General features: G+C 50.3%; 1 protein-coding gene across 1 annotated transcript in view; it reads right to left on the bottom strand.

Moving 5' to 3' along the window:
* Positions 1 to 1251: 1251 nt before the first annotated feature.
* Positions 1252 to 27926, bottom strand: part of UBA2 (ubiquitin like modifier activating enzyme 2) — a 40523-nt gene continuing 13848 nt past the window's right edge. The window contains exons 9-17 of the mRNA XM_088463125.1: positions 25725 to 25824; positions 25282 to 25445; positions 12368 to 12461; positions 12173 to 12285; positions 11780 to 11935; positions 11041 to 11137; positions 10144 to 10249; positions 7716 to 7852; positions 1252 to 2058 (exon numbers count right to left, since the gene is read on the bottom strand). Coding sequence (XP_088319251.1) covers positions 1868 to 2058; positions 7716 to 7852; positions 10144 to 10249; positions 11041 to 11137; positions 11780 to 11935; positions 12173 to 12285; positions 12368 to 12461; positions 25282 to 25445; positions 25725 to 25824 — 1158 coding nt within the window. The 3' untranslated portion in view covers positions 1252 to 1867. The remainder of the gene's footprint in view (positions 2059 to 7715; positions 7853 to 10143; positions 10250 to 11040; positions 11138 to 11779; positions 11936 to 12172; positions 12286 to 12367; positions 12462 to 25281; positions 25446 to 25724; positions 25825 to 27926) is intronic.

A 27926-nucleotide genomic window follows, 5' to 3' on the forward strand; every position in this document is an offset into this window, starting at 1 on the left:
TATGAAGGATTTTGGAAAAATCCACAGAGCTATACAAGATCACTAGACACCATCAACAGTTTGATACATATTAATAATATCTACATTCACTGTTTAGCATTATTGTATCACACCAGTGTCTCTGATGTGGGTTTACATTGTGTTTTAATTTAAGTGTGATTCATTCTGCACATGTTCTTATCCTTCATAGAATTTATTCTATTCTAATAGTTTGTGGAATCCCATTGCACTCTCTCCTGTTTTAGCTACCATAGGGACCGCCATTTTTGCCAGCACCTGTGAAAAAGTAGCCCAGGGTGGGTCCTGAGGAGGACACTGGGGCCAGCTACTGTATAACAAGCTGCACATAGACCATCCTGTATGAGGTCCTGAGCAGGACTTACAGGACACCAGAGTGGGAGCAGCAGGCTACTTGTTATTCTTTCCTCTGCCAGATATAATGTTACACACAATCTGACACAGTGCAGTGAGCAACCCAGATGTATGTGTAATATGGCACAGTGTAGTGCGCAACAGCAATATATAGTATGTGATAGCCCTCACAAATATAGGGAGATGTGACGTACACTTACCGCCCCTATACCTTAGTATGTCAGGGTTATAGTAGAATAAAGGGAAAGGTATAAGCTGGCAGTAACAGGAAGACAGACAGCAGCACAAGTCACATACAATGCAGAATATACAATATAACTGCAGTGAGCACTAACATCAACTACACAGACAGCAGTGGCTGGTAGGATATAGCGCTGTATAACCTGGCTCCTGGGAGATATATACAGGGAGACTGGACCCAGCGTTTGTGTCCGCTGTTTGTGTCCGGTCCTCCAGGTCCCACCTACACCCCATTGTCGCCCTATGGACCCTGAAGAAATACCAAATAGCACCAATTATCTATATTACTACGGTACGAGATCACTCGTTGAAAAGCAAAATCGATTTAGCAGAGATTTTCCTTGTTGCAGGATCTGATGACAACCTCCTGGCCTGGCCGCAGAGCATTTTCCTGCCAATACAGGATGAAAAACTAATTATAAGGAAGATTATTAAACTTTGTTTTAAAAAAAAAAAAATAACTTCTCAGCAATGGATTCCGCGCGTGGGCAGCGACCGAGGCTTCTAGTTGCAGAATGACTGGTTTTGTCTGTATTACCAATCATCAGCAACATCACTCAGGCATTGCAGCACACCGGGTGGCTGGTCCCCGTTCCTGCCAGGCTGGGCGCCCGCTCACAGACAGATGTGGCACAGTAATATACAAGATGACATTTATTTGGTCCCTTTAGAGGTACAGTAAGGAAACTGTATAGGAGTATTACAAAACATCCAATATAAATAACCTGGAACAAAGCACACTTTGAATTGACAGAATCTGGCAGTACAAACTGCGCAGCGCCGACAGACGAGAGCTGCGTTACAGTAATGGTGACACATTCGGTCATTATCGCCCCCTGCAGGAGGGAGGCGGCAGCAGATGTGGCACGTTGTAGAAAACTAGAAATGAAATTAGGGTGTGAGAAACATGTTGCTGTAGAAAAGGCCTCACTCTAAGCGAAGAATAAAAATGTAACAAAAGAGACAAATACAGGAGTCACAACTCTTCGTTATACCACAGTTTTAGTGCTAAACCACTGGAAAATGTATTTACTCAACAGGAAGGGGCAGAGCCGCCATGTACAACAATGTAAAACACAAGCGTATGAAGGTATAAATAAACATGGCGTCCCAACGTCACAGACGGGTGTAGAAAAAGAAACTGGGCGCCAGCTTAGGTGGAGCTTTAAAGGGCTGATGTTCTAGCGGCAGACGTTTAGCACACCCTAATAAAAGTCACATTGATATAAAAAATGGTCGGTCTGAGGCGGCGTTCTCAGTCTAGTGAAATGATGTCGTCATCATCCTGGTCTGCTGGCGGCTCCAGGCGCTTCTTTTTGCGGATCACTGTCTCGCCGTCGGATAGTTTTCTCTTTAGGCTCACACTCTCCATATTGACATCGGCACTACTGGAGGAAGGACTATCTTCATCGGAATCCACGATTAACACGTCATCTTGTTCTAGAGCTTTACAAAAGAAATGTAAGAGTGAGCTACAACACAGGCTCTGAGGTGTACAGTCTCATCAGTAATACACCGGCTGTCCTACACACATTCATCATCAGCAATACACCGGCTGTACTACACACATTCATCATCAGTAATACACCGGCTGTCCTACACACATTCATCATCACTAATACACCGGCTGTCCTACACACATTCATCAGTAATACACCGCCTGTACTACACACATTCATCATCAGTAATACACCGGCTGTACTACACACATTCATCATCAGTAATACACCGGCTGTACTACACACATTCATCATCAGTAATACACCGGCTGTACTACATAGGCTCCTCATCACCATCAGTAATACACCGACTGTACTACACACATTCATCATCAGCAATACACCGGCTGTACTACACACATTCATCATCAGCAATACACCGGCTGTACTACACACATTCATCACTAATACACCAGCTGTCCTACACACATTCATCATCACTAATACACCGGCTGTCCTACACACATTCATCATCACTAATACACCGGCTGTCCTACACACATTCATCATCACTAATACACCGGCTGTCCTACACACATTCATCATCACTAATACACCGACTGTACTACATAGGCTCCTCATCACCATCAGTAATACACCGGCTGTACTACACAGGCTCCTCCTCACTATCACTAATACACAGGCTGTACTACACAGGCTCCTCATCACTATCACTAATACACAGGCTGTACTACACAGGCTCCTCCTCACTATCACTAATACACCAGCTGTACTACACAGGCTCCTCCTCACTATCACTAATACACAGGCTCCTCATCACTATCACTAATACACCAGCTGTACTACACATGCTCCTCCTCACCATCACTAATACACCGACTGTACTACACAGACTCCACCTCACCATCACTAATACACCAGCTGTACTACACAGGCTCCTCATCATCACTATCACTATCAGTAATACACCGGCTGTACTACACACATTCATCATCACTAATACAACGCCTGTCCTACATAGGCTCCTTATCACTATCACTAATACACCGGCTGTACTACACACATTCATCATCAGCAATACACCGGCTGTACTACACACATTCATCATCAGCAATACACCGGCTGTACTACACACATTCATCATCAGCAATACACCGGCTGTACTACACACATTCATCATCAGTAATACACCGGCTGTACTACACACATTCATCATCAGTAATACACCGGCTGTACTACACATTCATCACTATCAGTAATACTCCGGCTGTACTACACATGCTCCTCATCATCACTATCAGTAATACTCCGGCTGTACTACACATGCTCCTAATCATCACTATCAGTAATACTCCGGCTGTACTACACATGCTCCTAATCATCACTATCAGTAATACACAGGCTGTACTACACAGGCTCCTCATCATCACTATCACTAATACACAGGCTCCTCATCACTATCACTAATACACAGGCTGTACTACACAGGCTCCTCATCACTAATACATCGGCTGTACTACACAGGCTCCTCATCATCACTATCACTAATACACAGGCTGTACTACACAGGCTCCTCATCACTATCACTAATACACCAGCTGTACTACACAGGCTCCTCCTCACTATCACTAATACACAGGCTGTACTACACAGGCTCCTCCTCACTATCACTAATACACCAGCTGTACTACACAGGCTCCTCCTCACTTTCACTAATACACAGGCTGTACTACACAGGCTCCTCCTCACTATCACTAATACACAGGCTGTACTACACAGGCTCCTCCTCACTATCACTAATACACCGGCTGTACTACACAGGCGCCTAATCATCACTATCAGTAATACTCCGGCTGTACTACACAGGCTCCTCATCACTATCACTAATACACCAGCTGTACTACACAGGCTCCTCCTCACTATCACTAATACACAGGCTGTACTACACAGGCTCCTCATCACTATCACTAATACACCAGCTGTACTACACAGGCTCCTAATCATCACTATCAGTAATACTCCGGCTGTACTACACAGGCTCCTCCTCACTATCAGTAATACACAGGCTGTACTACACAGGCTCCTCCTCTCTATCACTAATACACAGGCTGTACTACACAGGCTCCTCCTCACTATCACTAATACACCAGCTGTACTACACAGGCTCCTCCTCACTTTCACTAATACACAGGCTGTACTACACAGGCTCCTCCTCACTATCACTAATACACAGGCTGTACTACACAGGCTCCTCATCACTAATACATCGGCTGTACTACACAGGCTCCTCATCATCACTATCACTAATACACAGGCTGTACTACACAGGCTCCTCATCACTATCACTAATACACCAGCTGTACTACACAGGCTCCTCCTCACTATCACTAATACACAGGCTGTACTACACAGGCTCCTCATCACTATCACTAATACACAGGCTGTACTACACAGGCTCCTCATCACTATCACTAATACACCGGCTGTACTACACAGGCGCCTAATCATCACTATCAGTAATCCTCCGGCTGTACTACACAGGCTCCTCCTCACTATCACTAATACACAGGCTGTACTACACAGGCTCCTCATCACTATCACTAATACACAGGCTGTACTACACAGGCTCCTCCTCACTATCACTAATACACAGGCTGTACTACACAGGCTCCTCCTCACTATCACTAATACACAGGCTGTACTACACAGGCTCCTCATCATCACTATCACTAATACACAGGCTCCTCATCACCATCACTAATACACCGACTGTACTACACAGGCTCCTCCTCACCATCACTAATACACCAGCTGTACTACACAGGCTCCTCATCATCACTATCACTATCAGTAATACACCGGCTGTACTACACACATTCATCATCACTAATACAACGCCTGTCCTACATAGGCTCCTTATCACCATCACTAATACACCGGCTGTACTACACACATTCATCATCAGTAATACACCGGCTGTACTACACACATTCATCATCAGCAATACACCGGCTGTACTACACACATTCATCATCAGCAATACACCGGCTGTACTACACACATTCATCATCAGCAATACACCGGCTGTACTACACACAGTCATCATCAGTAATACACCGGCTGTACTACACAGGCTCCTCCTCACTATCACTAATACACCAGCTGTACTACACAGGCTCCTCATCATCACTATCACTAATACACAGGCTGTACTACACAGGCTCCTCCTCACTATCACTAATACACAGGCTGTACTACACAGGCTCCTCCTCACTATCACTAATACACAGGCTGTACTACACAGGCTCCTCATCATCACTATCACTAATACACAGGCTGTACTACACAGGCTCCTCCTCACTATCACTAATACACAGGCTGTACTACACAGGCTCCTCCTCACTATCACTAATACACCAGCTGTACTACACAGGCGCCTAATCATCACTATCAGTAATCCTCCGGCTGTACTACACAGGCTCCTCCTCACTATCACTAATACACAGGCTGTACTACACAGGCTCCTCATCACTATCACTAATACACAGGCTGTACTACACAGGCTCCTCATCACTAATACATCGGCTGTACTACACAGGCTCCTCATCATCACTATCACTAATACACAGGCTGTACTACACAGGCTCCTCCTCACTATCACTAATACACAGGCTGTACTACACAGGCTCCTCCTCACTATCACTAATACACAGGCTGTACTACACAGGCTCCTCCTCACTATCACTAATACACCAGCTGTACTACACAGGCGCCTAATCATCACTATCAGTAATCCTCCGGCTGTACTACACAGGCTCCTCCTCACTATCACTAATACACAGGCTGTACTACACAGGCTCCTCATCACTATCACTAATACACAGGCTGTACTACACAGGCTCCTCCTCACTATCACTAATACACCAGCTGTACTACACAGGCTCCTCCTCACTATCACTAATACACAGGCTGTACTACACAGGCTCCTCCTCACTATCACTAATACACAGGCTGTACTACACAGGCTCCTCATCATCACTATCACTAATACACAGGCTCCTCATCACCATCACTAATACACCGACTGTACTACACAGGCTCCTCCTCACCATCACTAATACACCAGCTGTACTACACAGGCTCCTCATCATCACTATCACTATCAGTAATACACCGGCTGTACTACACACATTCATCATCACTAATACAACGCCTGTCCTACATAGGCTCCTTATCACCATCACTAATACACCAGCTGTACTACACAGGCTCCTCATCATCACTATCACTAATACACAGGCTGTACTACACAGGCTCCTCCTCACTATCACTAATACACAGGCTGTACTACACAGGCTCCTCCTCACTATCACTAATACACAGGCTCCTCATCACTATCACTAATACACAGGCTCCTCCTCACTATCACTAATATACCGGCTGTACTACACAGGCTCCTCCTCACTAATACACCAGCTGTACTACACAGGCTCCTCATCATCACTATCACTAATACACCGGCTGTACTACACAGGCTCCTCCTCACTATCACTAATACACAGGCTGTACTACACAGGCTCCTCATCACTATCACTAATACACCAGCTGTACTACACAGGCTCCTCATCACTATCACTAATACACAGGCTGTACTACACAGGCTCCTCCTCACTATCACTAATACACAGGCTCCTCCTCACTATCACTAATACACCGGCTGTACTACACAGGCTCCTCATCACTATCACTAATACACCAGCTGTACTACACAGGCTCCTCCTCACTATCACTAATACACCAGCTGTACTACACAGGCTCCTCATCACTAATACACAGGCTGTAGATCAGCAGGACATATCCTTTCCAGGGTTAGGAAAATAAAAACTTTTTCTTTTAAACAGTTTTTTTCTGCATTAATGATTTAATGAACAAATTGAATCCTGTTTATTATATTAATACTGTGAAACATTACTATGTATTAGAAACCTTGATCAACCATGTTGTAATGCTTTACAACTTTAACAATCCAAAGTTATTAGGATTTATGATCTTCGTTTATCTTAGTTACTTGTCCTTTAAGATTGAGAATGTTAGTTGTGGTTTTCTCCTGTCCTATAGGATTGTTAGGGGAGGAGTTTGTGGAGTCTTAGCTGATGCTAGGTAGATTTAGTACCTCTCTGATCTGGTTCACCCTCCCTCTTTCTCTATTGCATGTGTGAATTCACTGTATTGGTGCAACTCACTGAAATGAAGGCCACAAGCAGTAAGAATGTAGAATACCAGTGGGATCCCTTATAATAGCCACAGCACCATGCCTGTAGTCACAACATATAAAAAACATTTGGTTTAAGCCAGCCAACCCTGATCTTGCAGAGTCCATAGTTCTCAAAGACTACTCCAAGATTGCAGCACAGGGCACCGGCTTCAAGCGAGATGATGTAAGCCGTGCGCGCTGACGCCAGAAACACATCTAGCTGTCGGCCATACAGTGCAATGTTCCTCAGAGCCGAGGGATCTGATCTCACTGCAGAGAGGAGCGAGATGGTCAGAGCCTCTCCTCAGTGGCTTTGTGAGCCGAGGTTATATATGGGAGACAGACACTTACTACAGCAAGAAGCAACCACTCCCAGGTCACGGTAATACCTGTGGATGTTGAGGGTTGTGCTCCATCGTCGCTGCCATTGGTGATGCTTTTTGCAGTCTCTTCCATTGGTTTCTGAGGAGCTTTTTCTGGAGCATCCCCAACAACTTCAAACTCCACATCTTTCTCCAGATCTTCACTAAAACATTAAATGTAACAAGCTGAGGCAGACGCCCCCACTAGTGTCACACTAACTGGGAAACACAGGAGGTATAGTGATTGCGTGGGTGTGCGCGGCTCTAGCAAGGGTGAAACGTGGGAGACCGTATAATCGCAGTGTGCCGACATAGAAAGGGGAAACCATGGGAGACCATGTAATCGCAGTGTGCCGACATAGAAAGGGGAAACCATGGGAGACCATGTAATCGCAGTGTGCCGACATAGAAAGGGGAAACCATGGGAGACCGTGTAATCGCAGTGTGCCGACATAGAAAGGGGAAAACATGGGAGATCGTGTAATCGCAGTGTGCCGACATAGAAAGGGGAAAACATGGGAGACCGTGTAATCGTGGTGTGCATGTGTGCCGACATAGAAAGGGGAAAACATGGGAGAGTGTAATTGCAGTGTGCCGACATAGAAAGGGGAAACATGGGAGACCGTGTAATCGCAGTGTGCCGACATAGAAAGGGGAAAACATGGGAGACCGTGTAATCGCGGTGTGCATGTGTGCCGACATAGAAAGGGGAAAACATGGGAGAGTGTAATCGCAGTGTGCCGACATAGAAAGGGGAAACCATGGGAGACCGTGTAATCGCAGTGTGCCGACATAGAAAGGGGAAACATGGGATACCGTGTAATTGCAGTGTGCCGACACAGAAAGGGGAAAACATGGGAGACCATGTAATCACAGTGTGCCGACATAGAAAGGGGAAACATGGGAGACCGTGTAATTGCGGTGTACATGTGTGCCGACATAGAAAGGGGAAACCATGGGAGACCGTGTAATCGCAGTGTGCAGACATAGAAAGAGGAAACCATGGGAGCCCGTGTAATCGCAGTGTACCGACATAGAAACGGGAAACCATGGGAGACCGTGTAATCGCAGTGTGCCGACATAGAAAGGGGAAACATGGGAGACCGTGTAATAGCAGTGTGCATGTGTGCCGACATAGAAAGGGGAAAACATGGGAGACCGTGTAATCGCGATGTGTATGTGTGCCGACGTAGATAGGGGAAAACATGGGAGACAGTGTATTGTAATTGAAGGGAATGGAATGGATGTGGGTGGCAACACGGGACACAGTAATTGGAGGGGATGGAATGGATCTGTGCGGCTCTAGAAAGGAGGAAACACGGGTGACAGTGTAATTGGAGGGGTGCGGCTCTAGAAAGGAGGAAACCCGGGTGACAGTGCAATTGAAGGGGAGCTCTGTATGGGTGCGGCTCTAGAAAGGAGGAAACACGGGTGACAGTGTAATTGGAGGGGTGCGGCTCTAGAAAGGAGGAAACACGGGTGACAGTGCAATTGGAGAGGTGCGGCTCTAGAAAGGAGGAAACACGGGTGACAGTGCAATTGGAGGGGTGCGGCTCTAGAAAGGAGGAAACACGGGTGAGAGTCCAATTGGAGGGGTGCGGCTCTAGAAAGGAGGAAACACGAGTGACAGTGCAATTGGAGGGGTGCGGCTCTAGAAAGGAGGAAACACGGGTGAGAGTCCAATTGGAGGGGTGCGGCTCTAGAAAGGAGGAAACACGGGTGACAGTGCAATTGGAGGGGTGCGGCTCTAGAAAGGAGGAAACACGGGTGACAGTGCAATTGGAGGGGTGCGGCTCTAGAAAGGAGGAAACACGGGTGACAGTGCAATTGGAGGGGTGCGGCTCCAGAAAGGAGGAAACACGGGTGACAGTGTAATTGGAGGGTTGCGGCTCTAGAAAGGAGGAAACACGGGTGACAGTGCAATTGGAGGAGAGCTGTGTATGGGTGTGGCTCTAGAAAGGAGGAAACACGGGTGACAGTGTAATTGGAGGGTTGTGGCTCTAGAAAGGAGGAAACACGGGTGACAGTGCAATTGGAGGAGAGCTGTGTATGGGTGTGGCTCTAGAAAGGAGGAAACACGGGTGACAGTGTAATTGGAGGGTTGCGGCTCTAGAAAGGAGGAAACACGGGTGACAGTGCAATTGGAGGAGAGCTGTGTATGGGTGTGGCTCTAGAAAGGAGGAAACACGGGTGACAGTAATTGGAGGGTTGCGGCTCTAGAAAGGAGGAAACACGGGTGACAGTGCAATTGGAGGAGAGCTGTGTATGGGTGTGGCTCTAGAAAGGAGGAAACACGGGTGACAGTGTAATTGGAGGGTTGCGGCTCTAGAAAGGAGGAAACACGGGTGACAGTGCAATTGGAGGAGAGCTGTGTATGGGTGTGGCTCTAGAAAGGAGGAAACATGGAAGGCAGGCCTTTAATTATATTATAAAACACATGCAGATTCGCTCCTACCTCTGTAATAAATTGATCAAGAGAGTATAATCTTGTAGAAAGTCATCTGCTTGGAGCCTAGTACCGTTCCGAATGCCGAAGTCTGAAAGTATCCGGCCGTTATTGGCTGAAAGATAAACACATGGCAACATGAAAACCAGAAGCCCCCTGAGCTGAACCGCGACCCCCCACGTGTGAGAGGTCACACAATACCGACCAATCACAACATCAGTCTTCTAAACAGCCAATCAGATAATCTTGTAGAGAAGTGGTTCCCCAACTGGTTGCTGTGGCACGGGTTGGTGGTCCGATTAATAAATGAAATGTATGGACCATGTGATTGGCATCTGCCAGTACTGGTTTTGCCCATCGTAAAACATATAGACATACAGGGAGCACAGCCCATCCCACCACCACATAACTGGCCCTAAGGGTAACAGATGAGGACAAGTTATTTATCAGTGTGGAATTTCTCAATAAATAACTTTTGGCTTAGTGGTGCCGTGATAAATCAACAGATACCCTGTGCCTCAGGACTCAGGAAAGTTTGGGAGCCACTGTTAGAGTGTGAGCAGGGCCCTCCTACCTCTCTGTTATTGCCCAGTCTTGTTTTATTACGGTTCTAGAACTTCTGTCCCAATTAAGTGTTAGTGCTACATAACTTAATTATAATTTAAGAAAATCAGTATCAACTACCAGAGAGTGAGGAACTGTTGAGGGAATACCAGGGTCCACTGTAGCCACATACATCCATAGCGTCAGGATCTCAGAAGCCTCCTTCCTCCAGTCCAGTCCAGTCGCTCCTTCCAGCTGCAGCCCTTACTGACCTGTATGTAACGCGGGCACCAGACTGGGGAGAGATGGCGCTGCCAGGGACAAGAAAGCAAAGCGCCAGGATCGGCCAGAACCCTCACTCACCGTCCGTTTCTCCAATCTCAGAAGATATCAGAATTGTTCCTTTGCCGTCCTCAATCTGGACATCGGGAGCCACCATCCCGAATTTCTCCTTTAATATCTGGGGAGACAGATTCAAATGCATTCTGAAGAGGCCATGACACAATGTAACCAAGTAGATCTAAATGCATTCTGAAGAGGCCATGACACAATGTAACCAAGTAGATCTAAATGCATTCTGAAGAGGCCATGACACAATGTAACCAAGTAGATCTAAATGCATTCTGAAGAGGCCAGGACACAATGTAACCAAGTAGATCTAAATGCATTCTGAAGAGGCCAGGACACAATGTAACCAAGTAGATCTAAATGCATTCTGAAGAGGCCATGACACAATGTAACCAAGTAGATCTAGGTGACATTACAGCCAAGTAAAATAAAAAAGCATCCTGGCGACACACGTAATACTCCAATGCTAACTGTACGGCTGCTGTAAGACACAGGTGAAGCATTTCTCTATGGGTGTAGTCAGAGATATGAGCTGTGACCCAGTGAGTGAAGAACAACGTATAATATAGAAGCACTGGTGGAACTCTGGGTGATCACCAGTAGTGTCGGGACACCCTGCACACCATCATTTTGCAATGGAAGAGAACTGTATGGGTTTGCAGCACACATGGTAGAACCTCTGACACATGCAGCAGGGTGACCCCTAACGCCGCCAGTCACAAGCCGCGCCCATGAGCACCCGGCACGCACGCACCTTGTCCTGCAATGTCTGCACTGTTACTTTGTGGACGTTCAGCCTCACTTTCACCTCCGGGCGGCTGGCGCACACGTAGCAGTTGGTATTTGGGGGATCCAGCACGCAGGGCACCAGAAGCTTCTTCCGCGGGTTGGGTTGTTTGTTCAGAAATACCTGACGGGAGCAATCAGTCTTTACAAGAAACAAACTATACAATAGAGGACAAAAGACATTCACTGCACTGATTTCTAGCAATCGGTAACACACGTATAAGAAATATAATGAAGGAAAAGGCATTATTAATAAAATGCAAAGAAATATAGATGGATAAATCGTTTTACATATCCCGCCTGTTATATCACACATCAAATATAAACTCAATTATCAGATGAAACGTAAAAAGGAACGCACTGTTCTACATTGTTCTAGGCTCCCGGATAAAATCTTCAGCCCCTCCAGCACGATCAGCCCAGATATTACGGCATTAGTCGTCGCAATCGCCGGAATGATGTTCCCAGCCATAGCTGTGTAGGAGACAGAACACGACCATCACTGACCCGTATCAGGGTGATATGTACAGACATGTAGGGGGGACCCGGCACTTACATTTAACATCAAAGCGGCTTTTCATGTTCATGCTGAAGATGTACATCCTGAGGTTAGCGGCAGCCGTGACAAAGTCCATCGCTGGGGGGTCGTCCTGCAGAAACCACAGAGGGTTAATAGTCAGAGCAGCCCAGTACTGCGTCCCTATGGGTAACTCTAGTGACAGACAGCGCCTCACCCTACTATATCACTCCCAGAGGCCCTAGGTCAGGGGAAGCATTTAGGGACTAAATATATCCAATGAGAGGAGTTAGATCCACTAGGAGAGATAATAACGATCTTAGATCCACCAGGAGAGATAATAATCTTAAGGCCCCCATACATCAGAGATGGATTGTAGCAAACGTGCAATTTGCAATCGATTGAATAAGGGAAAGAGTTTTATACACAATCGATTGTGGCAATTCTGCAATCGATTGAAAAAGGAAAGATTTTTATACACAATCGATTGCAAATTGCACGATTGCTACAATCCATCTCTGATGTATGGGGGCCTTTAGATCCACCAGGTGAGATAACAAGAGATATGGTAAGAACTTACCTTTGTTATCTCTGTTTCTACGAAGTCCATAGGGTCCACAGGGTTGATCTTGGGGTATAGCTGGATCTGGATCCATGGGCACCACGCAGTTAAAGCTTTAGCTGCTCCCAGGATGCACTTGGGTCCGTCCTCCTCTATACCCCGCCCCGGCCACAGCACCTCAGTTGGTAAGCAGCCAAGGCCGGAGGAGGAGACTAAACAGAGAGAAGGAAGACTGGAACACACAAGAAACCATACTCACAGAAATGGGAGACGGAAAACCGGTGACCAGTCACACAGCCCATTGAAGCCAGGTGCGTCAGGGCGGGCGCCCTGTGGACCCTATGGACTTCGTAGAAACAGAGATAACAAAGGTAAGTTCTTACCATATCTCTTGTTTTCTACTTCAGGGTCCATAGGGGGTCCACAGGGTTGACCTTGGGGATGTCCCAAAGCAGTACAACTAAGGGCGGGGACGCTCCTGTGCTGAAAGGAGTACCCGGCGCCCAAAGGATGCATCCTGAGAGGCAAAGGTGTCAAACGCATAGAACCTCAAAAACGTTTGAATTGAAGACCAAGTGGCCGCCTTACACAGCTGAACAGCAGAAGCGCCACGTCTAGCAGCCCAAGAGGGACCCACAGAACGAGTGGAATGAGCCTTAACAGAGGCTGGCACAGGTAAGCCCTCCTGTGCATAAGCCTCACAAATAACGGAACGAAGCCAACGGGCTAACGTTTGTTTGTTGGCAGGCCAACCCCTCTTGTGAAAACCAAAGAAGATAAACAAGGAATCAGACTTCCTAACCGAAGCCGTCCGGTCTACATAAATTCTAAGCGCCCGGACCACATCTAAGGAAGTCTCACCAGCTGAAAGATCAGGGAACTGAAAAGCTGGCACAACAAGTTCCTGATTAATATGGAACTTCGAGACCACTTTGGGCAAAAACTCAGGACGAGTGCGGAGCACCGCTCTGTCCTGGTGAAAAATCAGGAAAGGAGGGCGACAGGAAAGCGCCCCCAATTCAGACACCCTCCTGGCCGAAGCAATTGCCAGGAGAAAAACCGTCTTAAATGTCAGCCACTTGAGCTCCACCGCCTCAAGAGGCTCAAACGGAGGACCCTGCAGGACCCGTAGCACCACCGCCAAGTCCCAAGGAGCCACAAAGGGAGGCTGGATCCTGAGAACACCTTGGAAAAAGGTGTGAACGTCTGGTAGTATTGCAATCCGCCGTTGAAACCACACGGACAAGGCGGACACATGAACCTTCAGAGATGCAAGGCGTAAGCCGAGATCCAATCCTGACTGAAGAAATTCCAAGATCCTAGAAACTCGGAACACCTGAGGATCATAATGTCTGGACTCACACCACTGAAAGTAAGTGTGCCACACTCTGTGATAAATCCGTGCTGAAGCAGGCTTGCGTGCCCTGAGCATGGTACCAATAACCGAACTGGAGAAGCCCCGAGGCCTCAAGACGGCTATCTGAAGAGCCACGCCGTCAAAGGCAGCCGACCTAGATCCGGGTAAAGGCAGGGCCCCTGAGACAACAGGTCCCGACGCTGAGGAAGAAGGTACGGAGCGTCGATGGAGAGGCTCCTGAGATCGGAGTACCAAGGACGTCTGGGCCATGCCGGAGCTACCAGCACGAGCATGCCGCCGTCCTGCTTGAATTTCCGCAGAACCCGAGGAAGCAGGGATATCGGAGGAAACAGATACGCCAGGTGAAACGTCCATTTCACCGACAGCGCGTCCACCAGACTTGCACCTGCGTCTCTTGTCCTTGACCCGTAAACGGGCAACTTGTGATTGTGGGAGGCCACCAAGTCCAGCTCCGGCAGTCCCCACCTGTCCACGAGTAGCTGAAACACCTCTGGGTGAAGCGACCATTCCCTGGGATGCACGTCGTGACGGCTGAGGAAGTCCGCCTCCCAATTGAGGACTCCGGGGATGAAGACCGCCGAGATCGCTGGAATGTGACCCTCCGCCCAAGTCAGGATACGAGACACCTCCGACATCGCTGCCTGACTGCGAGTTCTGCCTTGGTGGTTGATATACGCCACCGTGGTGGCGTTGTCGGACTGCACCTGTACCGCCCTTCCGTGAAGAGCGGGGCCGGACGACTGCAGGGCCCTGTATACTGCCCGCAGTTCCAGGATGTTGATGGGGAGAAGTGCTTCTTCCGCTGACCAACGACCCTGAAGCGACAAAGAGCCGGTCACTGCCCCCCAACCCCGGAGACTGGCATCCGTCGTGAGCAGGACCCAGTCCGGGATCCAAAATGGGCGCCCCTCGACCAGATGAGCTGTCTGAAGCCACCAAGCCAAAGATTGCCGAACGTCCGGAGACAACACCAGCACCTGAGAGCGGATCCGGTGAGGTAACCCGTTCCATTCTGATAGAATCAGCCCCTGCAGGGGCCGGGAATGGAACTGGGCAAATTCCACCATGTCGAATGTCGACACCATGGACCCCAGAACTCTCATAGCCGAATGGACCGACAGGCGGCAACGGCTCAGGCAACTGCGTATCCGCAGCTGTAGGGAGGCGACCTTCTCCGGAGTCAGGAAGATCCTTTGCTGACGCGAATCCAGCAGGGCTCCCAAATGAACCATCCGCTGTGATGGAATCAGAGAGGACTTTTTCCAATTTATCAACCACCCGTGTGCTTGCAGGCAAGCGATCGTCAGGTGGAGATGTTGAAGCAGTACCTCCGGGGAGCTCGCCAGCAACAGGAGGTCGTCCAGGTATGGCAGCAGCCGTACATTCTGGTTCCGAAGATGTGCGGCCATGACCGCCATAATCTTCGTGAACACCCTCGGTGCCGTGGAGAGACCAAAGGGTAGCGCCCGGAACTGATAGTGGTGTTGAAGGATAGCGAACCTCAGATACCGCTGGTGTGAAGATGCTATCGGAACATGGAGGTAGGCGTCCTGGATGTCCAGGGACACCATGTAATCCCCCGGTTCCATCGCCAGAATGATGGAACGTAACGTTTCCATCCTGAACTTGGGAACTCTGAGGAATTTGTTCAGAGACTTCAAGTTGAGGATAGGGCGATGAGAACCATTGGGTTTCTGCACCAGAAACAGAGACGAATAATACCCCGTCCCTCGTTGTGATAGAGGAACGGGAACAATGACCCCTGCTTTCAGCAAGGACTCTATAGCCTCCTGAACCTGTAACGCCTTGGTCTTGTCCTGAGAAGGACTTGTGCAGAAAAACTGGTGGGGTGGTCTGTGCCGAAAAGACAGGGCGTACCCCTGGGAGACCACTTCTCGAACCCAGGCATCCGTGGTGGTATTGTGCCAGCACTGGGCAAATAGAAGAAGTCGGCCTCCCACTCTGAGGTCCCCCAGAGGGAGGCCCGTCCCATCAGGCCGCAGGTTTATCTTCCTGCTTGGAAGAAGGGCGCCGAGCACTCCAGGCTTGCTTCTTGGGTTTAGAGGCAGTCTTACTCGCAGACTGTCTCGGGAAGGACTGACCTTTCGCCTTACCCTGAACCCGAAAGGAACGAAAAGCCGAACTCCGAACCTTAGCAGGCAGTGCCGCCGAAGGGAGGAAGGCCGACTTGGATTTAGCCAGGGTGTCCACTATTTTGTCCAAGTCCGGACCAAATAGTAATTCCCCATTGAAAGGTAAGGCCTCCAGACCTTTCTTTGAATCAGAGTCCGCTCTCCAGGACCGCAACCATAAGGATCGGCGGGCAGACACCGCTGCAGCCGATACCCGCGAGGTCAGCAGACTAGCATCTAAAGAAGCTTCTCCAATGTAAGAAGCAGCGTCCCTCATTTGTCCCAACAACGCCCGCTGGACATCCGGAGCGTCGTCCGGGAAGGTATCTTCCAATGCATTGGCCCACCCCTCAATGGCCTTGGCCACCCAGGAGATGGCCATGGACGGTCGGGCCACCGCCCCGGAGAGGGAGTAAATAGACTTTAAGCAAGTCTCAACTTTCCTGTCCGTGGGATCCTTCAGCGAGGATATCGACGGTAATGGTAAGGTGGCGCCCAGAGTTAAACGGGTGACATGGGAATCCACCGCCGGTGGAGTTTCCCATTTTTTACAATGTGCCTCAGGGAAGGGGTAATTAGAAGCCAACCGCTTCTGAGGAAGGAATCTCTTACTGGGTGCCTGCCAAGCTACCGCCATATGATCCGTCAACTGATCCGACAGGGGAAACACCGCAGAAGCCACCTTAGTTTTTTTTAAACTAGGAAACTTCGACTTAGGAACCGGTGCCTCATCCTCTATAAGAAGAATAGCTCGCACCACCCTAACTAGTGCTCGCACATTAATGGACGACTTGGTATCCATTTCCTGGACCGAGGCGTCCGAGTCAGTGTCATCAGGGACCTCCCCATCATCTGAGGAACCCTCCGAGTCCGATACCTGATCAGCCCGTGTCATGAGTGGGCGTTTTGAAATCCTAGAAGGCATGTCAGTCTGCAACATTGACTGAAAAGCCGAGGAAGCGGCCGCCAAATTTTGCACGGAGTTGGAGAGCACATCCACCCATGGTGGAGGAGTCGCCATAGGGGCCTGAAAAGGTACCACAGGCTGCTGCGGCACAGGGGAAGCCTGTATATACATAGGCAACCCCGCATAGGGACCTACTGATTGAGACCCAGGAGGACTCCGCAATAACTGCGGGACACCCGGGGAATGGGGGATGGTCGGCTGGGGCAACGCCCTAGTAGGGAGAGCAGTCGGGACCGACAGACGGTCCGCAATAGACACCAGCACTAGAGAAAACATTGCCCACGGTGGTTCCTGCGCCAGAGAAGGTCTGGATAGGCCAGGAGCCACCTGGCATCGACTACACAGGCCATCCTGTGACAAATCCTCCCTATCTACTCCTGCAGAACAGCGTCCGCAGGAGGCCAACACCGGAGCCACTGAGCGCTCAACCTCCTCGTCTGACATGACAGAATATATTATATAGTCAAAAAATATATCTGGCAACAGGGCAGAAGAAAACGCACTCACCGGTGTGCTAAACAACAGCCCACAATACGGCACTGTGTAGCACACAACTGTATGTGACGGACCTCACAAATACGTGATCTATATAAGTGAGGTCAGTAGAAACGCCCCTCCCCCACATACCTGTAGGGCTTGTAGGAGAAGTAAAACAAGAGATATGGTAAGAACTTACCTTTGTTATCTCTGTTTCTACGAAGTCCATAGGGTCCACAGGGTTGACCTTGGGGATATAGCTGGATCAGGATCCATGGGCACCACACAGTTAAGCTTTTAGCTCCCAGGATGCACTTGGGTCCTCCTCTATACCCCGCCCCCGAGCCACAGGCACCTCAGTTGGTAAGCAGCCAAGGCCGGAGGAGAATATGGAACAGAGAGAAGGAAGACTGGAACACACAAGAAACCATACTCACAGAAAAAGGAGACGGAAATACCGGTGACCAGCAACACAGCCCATTAGAAGCCAGGTGCGTCAGGGCGGGCGCCCTGTGGACCCTATGGACTTCGTAGAAACAGAGATAACAAAGGTAAGTTCTTACCATATCTCTTGTTTTCTACTTCAGGGTCCATAGGGGGTCCACAGGGTTGACCTTTGGGATGTCCCAAAGCAGTTCAACTAAGGGCGGGGACGCTCCTGTGCAGAAAGGAGAATCCTGCGCCCGAAGGATGCATCCTGAGAGGCAAAGGTGTCAAACGCATAAAATCTTAGAAACGTTTGAACCGAAGACCAAGTGGCCGCCTTACACAGCTGAACAGCTGAGGCACCACGTTTAGCAGCCCAAGAAGGGCCCACAGAACGAGTGGAATGAGCCTTAACAGAGGCTGGAACAGGTAAATGCTCTCGTATCTAAGCCTCCCTAATAACAGAACAAAACCAACGGGCCAAAGTCTGGTTGTTGGCAGGCCAACCCCTATTATGAAAACCAAAGAGGACAAACAAGGAGTCGGACTTTCGAACAGAAGCAGTCCGATCAACATAAACTCTGAGAGCACGGACAATGTCCAACGAAGTCTCCCCTGCTGTAAGATCAGGGGACTGAAAGGCTGGGACCACCAGTTCCTGATTGATATGGAACTTAGAGACAACCTTAGGTAAACACTCAGGACGAGTGCGAAGCACTGCTCTGTCCTGGAGAAAATAATTAAGAAGGGGGGACTACATGAAAGTGCCCCCAACTCGGAAACCCTCCTTGCTGAAGCAATAGCCAGGAGAATCCTGAGAACACCCCGGAAAAAAAAATCTGTACGTCCGGTAACATAGCAATTCTACGTTGGTACCAAACCGATAAAGCAGACACGTGCACCTTCAGAGAGGAAAGGCGTAAACCTAAGTCCAAACCCGACTGAAGAAAAGCCAGAATCCTTGAAACTCTGAATACCTGAGGATCATAAGTTTCTGGACTCACACCACTGAAAGTACGTGTGCCACACTCTATGGTAAATCCTTGCAGAAGCAGGCTTGCGTGCCCTCAGCATGGTGGAAATAACGGAACTAGAAAAGCCCCGGGACCTTAAGACGGCCGTCTCAAGAGCCACGCCGTCAAAGACAGACGACCCAGATCCGGGTAAAGGTAGGGCCCCTGAGACAACAAGTCCTGCCGCTGAGGAGGAAGGTACGGAACGTCGATGGACAGACTCTGTAGGTTGGAGTACCACGGACGTCTTGGCCACGCTGGGGCCACCAGTACCAGAGTGCCTCCGTCCTGATAGAACTTGCGCAGGACCCAAGGCAGAAGGGATATCGGAGGAAACAGATATGCCAGCTGAAACGTCCATCTGACCTACAGAGCGTCCACCAGACTGGCGCCGTCGTCCCTTGTCCTTGACCTGTACACGGGCAACTTGTGACTGTGACGAGAGGCCATCAAGTCCATCTCCGGCAGTCCCTACTTGTCCATGAGTAGTTGGAATACCTCTGGATGAAGCGACCATTCCCCTGGATGCACGTCGTAACGGCTGAGGAAGTCTGCCTCCCAATTGAGGATTCCGGGAATGAAGACTGCAGAGATCGCTGGAAAGTGGCACTCCGCCCAGGTTAGGATGTGAGACACTTCTGCCATCGCAGCCCGGCTGCGAGTTCCTCCCAGGTGATTGATGTACGCCACCGTGGTGGCGTTGTCTGACTGCACTTGCACCGCCCTTCCGTGAAGAGTGGTGCCGGCCGACTGCAGAGCCCTGTACACGGCTCTTAGTTCCAGAACATTAATGGGGAGAGCCGCTTCCTCCGCTGTCCAACGACCCTGAAGTGACAAGGAGCCTGTCACCGCCCCCCAACCCCGAAGACTGGCATCTGTCGTGAGCCGAACCCAGTCCGGGATCCAAAAGGGGCGAACCTCGAGAAGGTGAGCTGTTTAAAGCCACCAATTCAGGGACTGTCGTACATCCGGAGATAGCACCAGGGTCTGTGACCGAATCCGGTGAGGCAACCCATTCCAGTTTGCTAGAATCAGCCTCTGCAGAGGCCTGGAGTGAAACTGGGCAAATTCCACCATGTCGAATGCCGACACCCTGGAACCCAGCACTCTCATTGCCGAGTGTACCGAAAGACTGGCACAATCCAGGCAACTGCGTATCCGCAACTGTAGGGAAGATACCTTTTCTGGAGTTAGAAAGATCCGCTGCTGATGAGAGTCTAGGAGGGCCCCCAGATGGACCATCTGCTGAGATGGGATCAGGGATGACTTCCTCCAATTTATTAACCACCCGTGCATCTGCAGACAAGCCACCGTCAGTTGGAGATGTTGCAGCAGAACCTCCGGAGAGCTTGCCAGCAATAGGAGGTCGTCCAGATACGCTAACAACCGTACCCCCTGGTTCCGAAGGTGGGCAGCCATAACTGCCATCACCTTGGTGAACACCCTCGGCGCTGTGGAGAGCCCGGAACTGGTAGTGACGGTGCAACAGAGCGAACCGCAGACACCTCTGATGTGACGTTGCTATCGGCACATGGAGGTAAGCGTCCTGGATATCCAGGGAGACCATGTAATCCCCTGGTTCCATAGCCAGAATTATGGAACACAAGGTTTCCATTCTGAACCTGGGAATCCTGAGAAACCTGTTCAAAGACTTTAAATTTAGAACGGGTCGATGGGAGCCATTGGGTTTCTGTACCAGAAACAGCAGAATAGTACCCCATCCCATGCTGAGATTGTGGAACAGGTACAATGACCCCTGCAGTCAGCAAGGAGTCTATAGCTTCCCTGATCAGCATAGCCTTGGCTATGTCCTGAGAAGGACTCGTGCAGAAAAACTAGTGAGGCGGTCTGCGCCGAAAAGACAGGGCGTACCCCTGGGAGACCACTTCTCGCACCCAGGCATCGGTGGTGGTATTGAACCAGCTCTGGGCGAAATGAAGAAGTCGGCCTCCCCTCTGGGATCCCCCAGAGGGAGGCCCGTCCCATCAGGCGGAAGGCTTATCTTCCTGTTTGGAAGAGGGACGCCTGGCACTCTAAGCTTGTTTCTTGGACCTAGCCAGTCTATCCACGATCCTATCCAAGTCTCGACCAAAAAGTAATTCCCCATTAAAAGGTAAGGCCTCCAGGACCTTGTTTGAATCAGCGTCTGCTCTCCCGGACCTCAGCCATAAGGAGCGGCGGGCATGCACAGCCGCAGCCGACACCCTAGAGATTAGCAGACTAGCGTCCAAGGAAGCTTCTCCAATATAAGAAGCCGCATCACTCATCTGTCCTAGTAATGCCCTCTGGACTTCCTGAGTATCCTCAGGAAAAGTGTCCCCTAAGGCATTGGCCCAACCCTAATGGCCTTAGCCACCAGGAAATGGCCCTGGACGGGCGAGCAATTGCTCCCGAGAGGGAATAAATAGACTTAAGGCAAGCCTCAACCTTTCTGTCCGTGGGATCCTTTAACGAGGAAACTGACGGTATTGGCAGCGTAGCACTCTTAATAAGGCGTGTGACATGGGAATCCACCGCCGGTGGAGCTACCCACTTCCTACAATGCGCCTCCGGGAATGGATAATTGGAAGCCAACCTCTTTTGAGGCACAAATCTCTTACTGGGTGTCTGCCAAGCCACCGCCATATGATCCGTTAATTGATCAGATAGGGGGAATACCGCCGAAGTCACCTAAGTTTTTTTTGTTTTTTTTTTAAAAACTAGGGAATTTCTACTTAGGATCAGGTGCCTCATCCTCTATTAGGAGAATGGCACGCACCGCCCTAACCAGAGCTCGTACATTATTAGACGACCGAGATTCCAACTCCTGAGCCGAGGTGTACGAATCGGAGTCGTCCTGGACATCACCCTCATCTGAGGACCCCTCAGTGTCCGAAATCTGCGCCGCATGCAACTTATGTGCACGCTTAGACGCCCCTGCAGACCTGTCATTGTGCAGCATCGACTGAAAAGTCGAAGATGCAGCTGCCAGACTCTGGACTGAACTGGAGAGCACGTCCACCCATGGTGGAGGAGCTGCCACATTGGTCTGGAAAGGCATCACAGACTGTTGTGTAGAAGGAGAGGCCTGAAAATAGACAGGCAATCCTGAATAAGGGGCCACAGTCTGTGACCCAGAGGAACTCTGCAATAATTGCGGGGTACACTGGTAATGGGAAATGGTAGGCTGGGACAGAGTCCTCGTAGGGACAGCAGACGGAGCCGCAAGGCGGTCCGCCAGAGACACCAGCACCTGTGAAAACATAGCCCATGGTGGCTCCTGTGTCATAGGGGGTCTGGATTGACCAGGAGTCAACTGACACCGCTCATAAAGGCCATCCAGAGATGCCTCTTCCCTATGTGATCCCGCAGAGCAGCGCCTGCAGGAAAACAACACTGGAGTCCCGGAGTGCTCAACTTCACCCTCAGACATAACCAAATATAATGTACAGACAAAATATATATGGCAATAGAGGAAAAAAGAACTGCACTTCCCTGTGTGCTGAACAACAGTCCTGAATATGGCACTGTGTAGCACACAACTGTATGTGACAGACCTCACAAATACTTGATTTATATATGTGAGGTTAGTAGAAAAGCCCCTCCTCCACACCTGTAGGGCTAAGGAAGAAGGAAAGAGATAGATATAAGCTGACAGTAATAAGAGAAAAATACAGACAGCAGCACTAGCAAAAGTCACATACCATGCAGGAAGATATACTCACTGCACCTTTACACTACACTCAACCGCCCAGATTCAGTGTCTGGGAGGGCTATAGTGCTGTGTACGCCGTCCTAACAGGGGAGAGGTACACAGGGGGACTGGTCCGCGTGCTCCCTGAGGGATCTGCGCTGCCACATGTAGAAAAAAATGGCCGCCAGAGACCTCAGAGGAGGAGTGGCCGAGTGAACTGCAGCTCAGGGACGCTAGACATGCAGGCTGAAAAGCGCGCTGAGCTGAGGGGAGGAGCCGCTGAACAGGGAAGGCTTCCTCCCCTGGCTGGCCATTAACCCCAGGGATGCTGGCTTCCCGCTTGCCGGTTATCCCTGGTGGTCTAGTGGTCCCACGGGTTATGGGGGGGGGCCCGCCACCACAGCCAGCAGCCTCCGGTCTGTCCCCAGGACCGGAGGCTAAAGGACTGCATTTAAGGTATTCCGCGCGCCGCTGCTAGCCAGCGACGCGCGGCTTACCTGAATCCCCGGTGACTCCGGCAGCAGTCCTGGGAGGTAGACAGAGTCCGGCTAGTACGGACTCTGTCCTCCCGCCGCGATCCCCAGATCAGTACTGGCGTCGCGGCGCCAGTCGGGGATCAGAGCGGCAGCGTGGGCGTCTGTATAGACAGCCCTTCGCTGCCATCTGTAGTAAAAAGAGAAACTAAAATAAATAAAATCTATTAGAAAATAAAAAGCTTCTGGGGGCTGCTCCTGCAGCCCCCCTGCGCGGTGACCGAGTCCGGCCGGGCACCAGCTTACACTGAGGTGCCTGTGGCTCGGGGGCGGGGTATAGAGGAGGACCCAAGTGCATCCTGGGAGCTAAAAGCTTAACTGTGTGGTGCCCATGGATCCTGATCCAGCTATATCCCCAAGGTCAACCCTGTGGACCCCCTATGGACCCTGAAGTAGAAAGGGACAGGTATAAGCTGACAGTAAGCGGAAAATAAGCACAGACAGGCAGCACTAGCAAAAGTCACATACTGCAGAAGATATACTCACTGCACCTTTACACTACAATCAACCTGCCCAGATTCAGTGTCTGGGAGGGCTATAGTGCTGTGTACGCTGTCCTTAATCAGGGGAGAGGTACACAGGGGGACCGGTCTGCGTGCTCCCTGAAGATCTGCGCTGCCACTGTGAGAAAATGGCCGCTGGAGACCTCAGAGGAGGAGTGGGCGAGGAATCTGCAGCTCAGCGACGCCAGACTCCGTGCTGAAAGGCGCGCTGAGCTGAGGGGAGGAGCCGCTGACAGGGAAGGCTTCCTCCCCTGGCTAGCATATTAACCCCAGGGCTTGCCGGCATCCCGCTTGCCATATATCCCTGGTGGTCTAGTGGTCCCACGGGTTATTCCTCCTCAGAGGGGGAGCCCGCCGCCACCGCTAGCGGCCCCCGGTCTGTCCCCTAGGACCGGGGGCAAAGGACTGCATTTGCAGGCAAAACCCGCGAGCCGCCACTAATCGGCGACTCGCGGCTTACCTTGTCCCCGGCGACTCCGGCAGCAGTCCAGGGAGGGACCCAGAGTCCGGCTAGTACGGACTCTGGCCTCCCGCCGCGATCCCCAGTGCAGTACTGGCGTTGCGGCGCCAGCGGGGAAGGAGAGCGGCAGCGTGGGCGTCTGCATAGACAGCCCGTCGCTGCCACACTAGAGCCTCTGTTTTAAAATAAAAATCTAACGGGCTCTTTTTTTTTTTTTTAAATAAAAATAGAAAGCTTTTGGGGGCTGCTCCTGCAGCCCCCCTGCGTAGGTGACCCGACTCCGGCCGGGCACCAACTCAAACTGAGGTGCTGTGGCCGGGGGCGGGGTATAGAGGAGGACGGACCCAAGTGCATCCTGGGAGCAGCTAAAGCTTTAACTGCGTGGTGCCCATGGATCCAGATCCAGCTATACCCCAAGGTCAACCCTGTGGACCCCCTATGGACCCTGAAGTAGAAAATAACGATCTTAGATCCACCAGGTGAGATAACGATGTTACAAATGACAGAACTTTCTTTCCCTGCAATCGTCTACAACGTACAATAACAGGGGAAATATGAGAATATCAGCAAAACTGTACATTACTCCGTCCTCATGGCCCACTCACAGACCAGGCATTAGGGATATCCCTGCACAGGTGGGTAAATCAAACTGAATGAGGTCATAGTGATGCCATGGATATCCTTAGTACCTGGACTGCGGGTGAGCCATGAGCACTGTGTTTGGAAAACATCGGCCTAAGCACTACATAGAACACGCAACCTTGCTGCAATTACCGTACAATATGAAGAACACGCACAGGATTTATTACAAGAGACGAGATCCTCTCACCTTGTCCCAGACCAGCTCTCCCCCATCTCCCTTCTCAGATATCTGCTTCCTTAGAGTCTTAACACTCTGGGAAAAGAGCTGAGCGTAGCCGGCAACGTCCAGAACCTGCTGGTCCTTCAGGCCCACCGAGGAAAGCTCCTTTTTCTTCTCCGAAGAACATTTTTCTGTGGAAGCCAGGAAAGCACGGCGTCACCCCCATAATGTAAGGAGAGCAGGGCGTCACCCCCATAATGTAAGGAGAGCAGGGCGTCACCCCCATAATGTAAGGAGAGCAGGGCGTCACCCCCATAATGTAAGGAGAGCAGGGCGTCACCCCCATAAGGTAAGGAAAGCACGACGTCACCCCCATAATGTATAATAACACAATTGTCTGCCCCACACTCAGACACGACACAATGAAAGTACGTAGAGAGATAAGGCTCCGCTGTATGCGCAGGAATTACCGCTGTTCTGCATGTTGGCCCATTCCAGGGGAACTGGGGGCTTCCTCTTTCTCCATAGCTTGTCCATGGTCAGCAGGTAGCGGATGTCATCTTTGAAAAGCTGCAAATAAGGAGGAAGGTGAACAGGACCAACCTGAATTGTATCATCCCAATACACCGCCTCTCGCCTCTCCTTACCTAATCTCCTCCCAATACACCGGCTCTCGCCTCTCCTTACCTAATCTCCTCCCAATACACCACCTCTCGCCTCTCCTTACCTAATCTCCTCCCAATACACCACCTCTCGCCTCTCCTTACCTAATCTCCTCCCAATACACCACCTCTCGCCTCTCCTTACCTAATCTCCTCCCAATACACCACCTCTCGCCTCTCCTTACCTAATCTCCTCCCAATACACCGCCTCCCGCCTCTCCTTACCTAATCTCCGCCCAATACACCGGCTCTCGCCTCTCCTTACCTAATCTCCTCCCAATACACCACCTCCCGCCTCTCCTTACCTAATCTCCTCCCAATACACCACCTATCGCCTCTCCTTACCTAATCTCCTCCCAATACACCACCTCTCGCCTATCCTTACCTAATCTTCTCCCAATACACAACCTCTCGCCTCTCCTTACCTAATCTCCTCCCAATACATCGCCTCTCCTTACCTAATCTCCGCCCAATACACCGCCTCGCTTTACCTAATCTCCTCCCAATACACCGCCTCTCGCCTCTCCTTACCTAATCTCCTCCCAATACACCACCTCCCGCCTCTCCTTACCTAATCTCCTCCCAATACACCACCTCCCGCCTCTCCTTACCTAATCTCCTCCCAATACACCTCCCGCCTCTCCTTACCTAATCTCCTCCCAATACACCACCTCCCGCCTCTCCTTACCTAATCTCCTCCCAATACACCACCTCCCGCCTATCCTTACCTAATCTCCTCCCAATACACCACCTCCCGCCTCTCCTTACCTAATCTCCTCCCAATACATCGCCTCCCGCCTCTCCTTACCCTAATCTCCTCCCAATACATCGCCTCTCTTTACCTAATCTCCTCCCAATACACCACCTCGCCTTACCTAATCTCCTCCAAATACACCACCTCTCGCCTATCCTTACCTAATCTCCTCCCAATACACCTCCCGCCTCTCCTTACCTAATCTCCTCCCAATACACCACCTCCCGCCTCTCCTTACCTAATCTCCTCCCAACACACCACCTCTCGCTTATCCTTACCTAATCTCCTCCCAATACACCACCTCTCACCTCTCCTTACCTAATCTCCTCCCAATACACCACCTCCCGCCTCTCCTTACCTAATCTCCTCCCAATACACCACCTCTCGCCTCTCCTTACCTAATCTCCTCCCAATACACCACCTCTCACCTCTCCTTACCTAATCTCCTCCCAATACACCACCTCTCGCCTATCCTTACCTAAACTTATCCCAATACACCACCTCCCGCCTATCCTTACCTAATCTCCTCCCAATACATCGCCTCTCTACCTAATCTCCTCCCAATATACACCACCTCTCGCCTATCCTTACCTAATTGCCTCCCAATACACCGCCTCTGGTCTATGCTTACCCAATCTCCTCCCAATACACCACCTCTCGCCTATCCTTACCTAAACTCTCAGCTAAAACTTCTCCCATTACGCCACCACTCCTTACAAACTCTTCCCAGGACACTGCGCCTCTCGTCTATACTTACCTCACCTAAACCCTTCAAAATACACCGCCTCTCACCTATACTTACCAAACATCCCAATACACCACGCCTCTCACCGAACCACATCCCAATAAACAGCTTCTCATTGAGCCTTATATCACTTATCCCCATCACAATACACCGCCGCTCACCGAGTCTTACATCACCTAACACCATCCCAATACACCGCCTCTCACCGAGTCTTACATCACCTAACACCATCCCAATACACCACGCCTCTCACTGTGTCTTACATCACCTAACACCATCCCACTACACCGCCGCTCACCGAGTCTTACATCACCTAACACCATCACATTACACCGCCTCTCACCGAGTCTTACATCACCTAACAGCATCCCAATACACCGCTTCTCACCATCCCAATACACCACGCCTCTCACCGTGTCTTACATCACCTAACACCATCCCACTACACCGCCTCTCACCGAGTCTTACATCATCTAACACCATCCCATTACACCGCCGCTCACCGTGTCTT

The sequence above is a fragment of the Taudactylus pleione genome, unplaced genomic scaffold (assembly GCF_031769625.1).
Source record: "Taudactylus pleione unplaced genomic scaffold, aTauple2 ptg001318l, whole genome shotgun sequence".
NCBI lineage: Eukaryota > Metazoa > Chordata > Amphibia > Anura > Myobatrachidae > Taudactylus > Taudactylus pleione.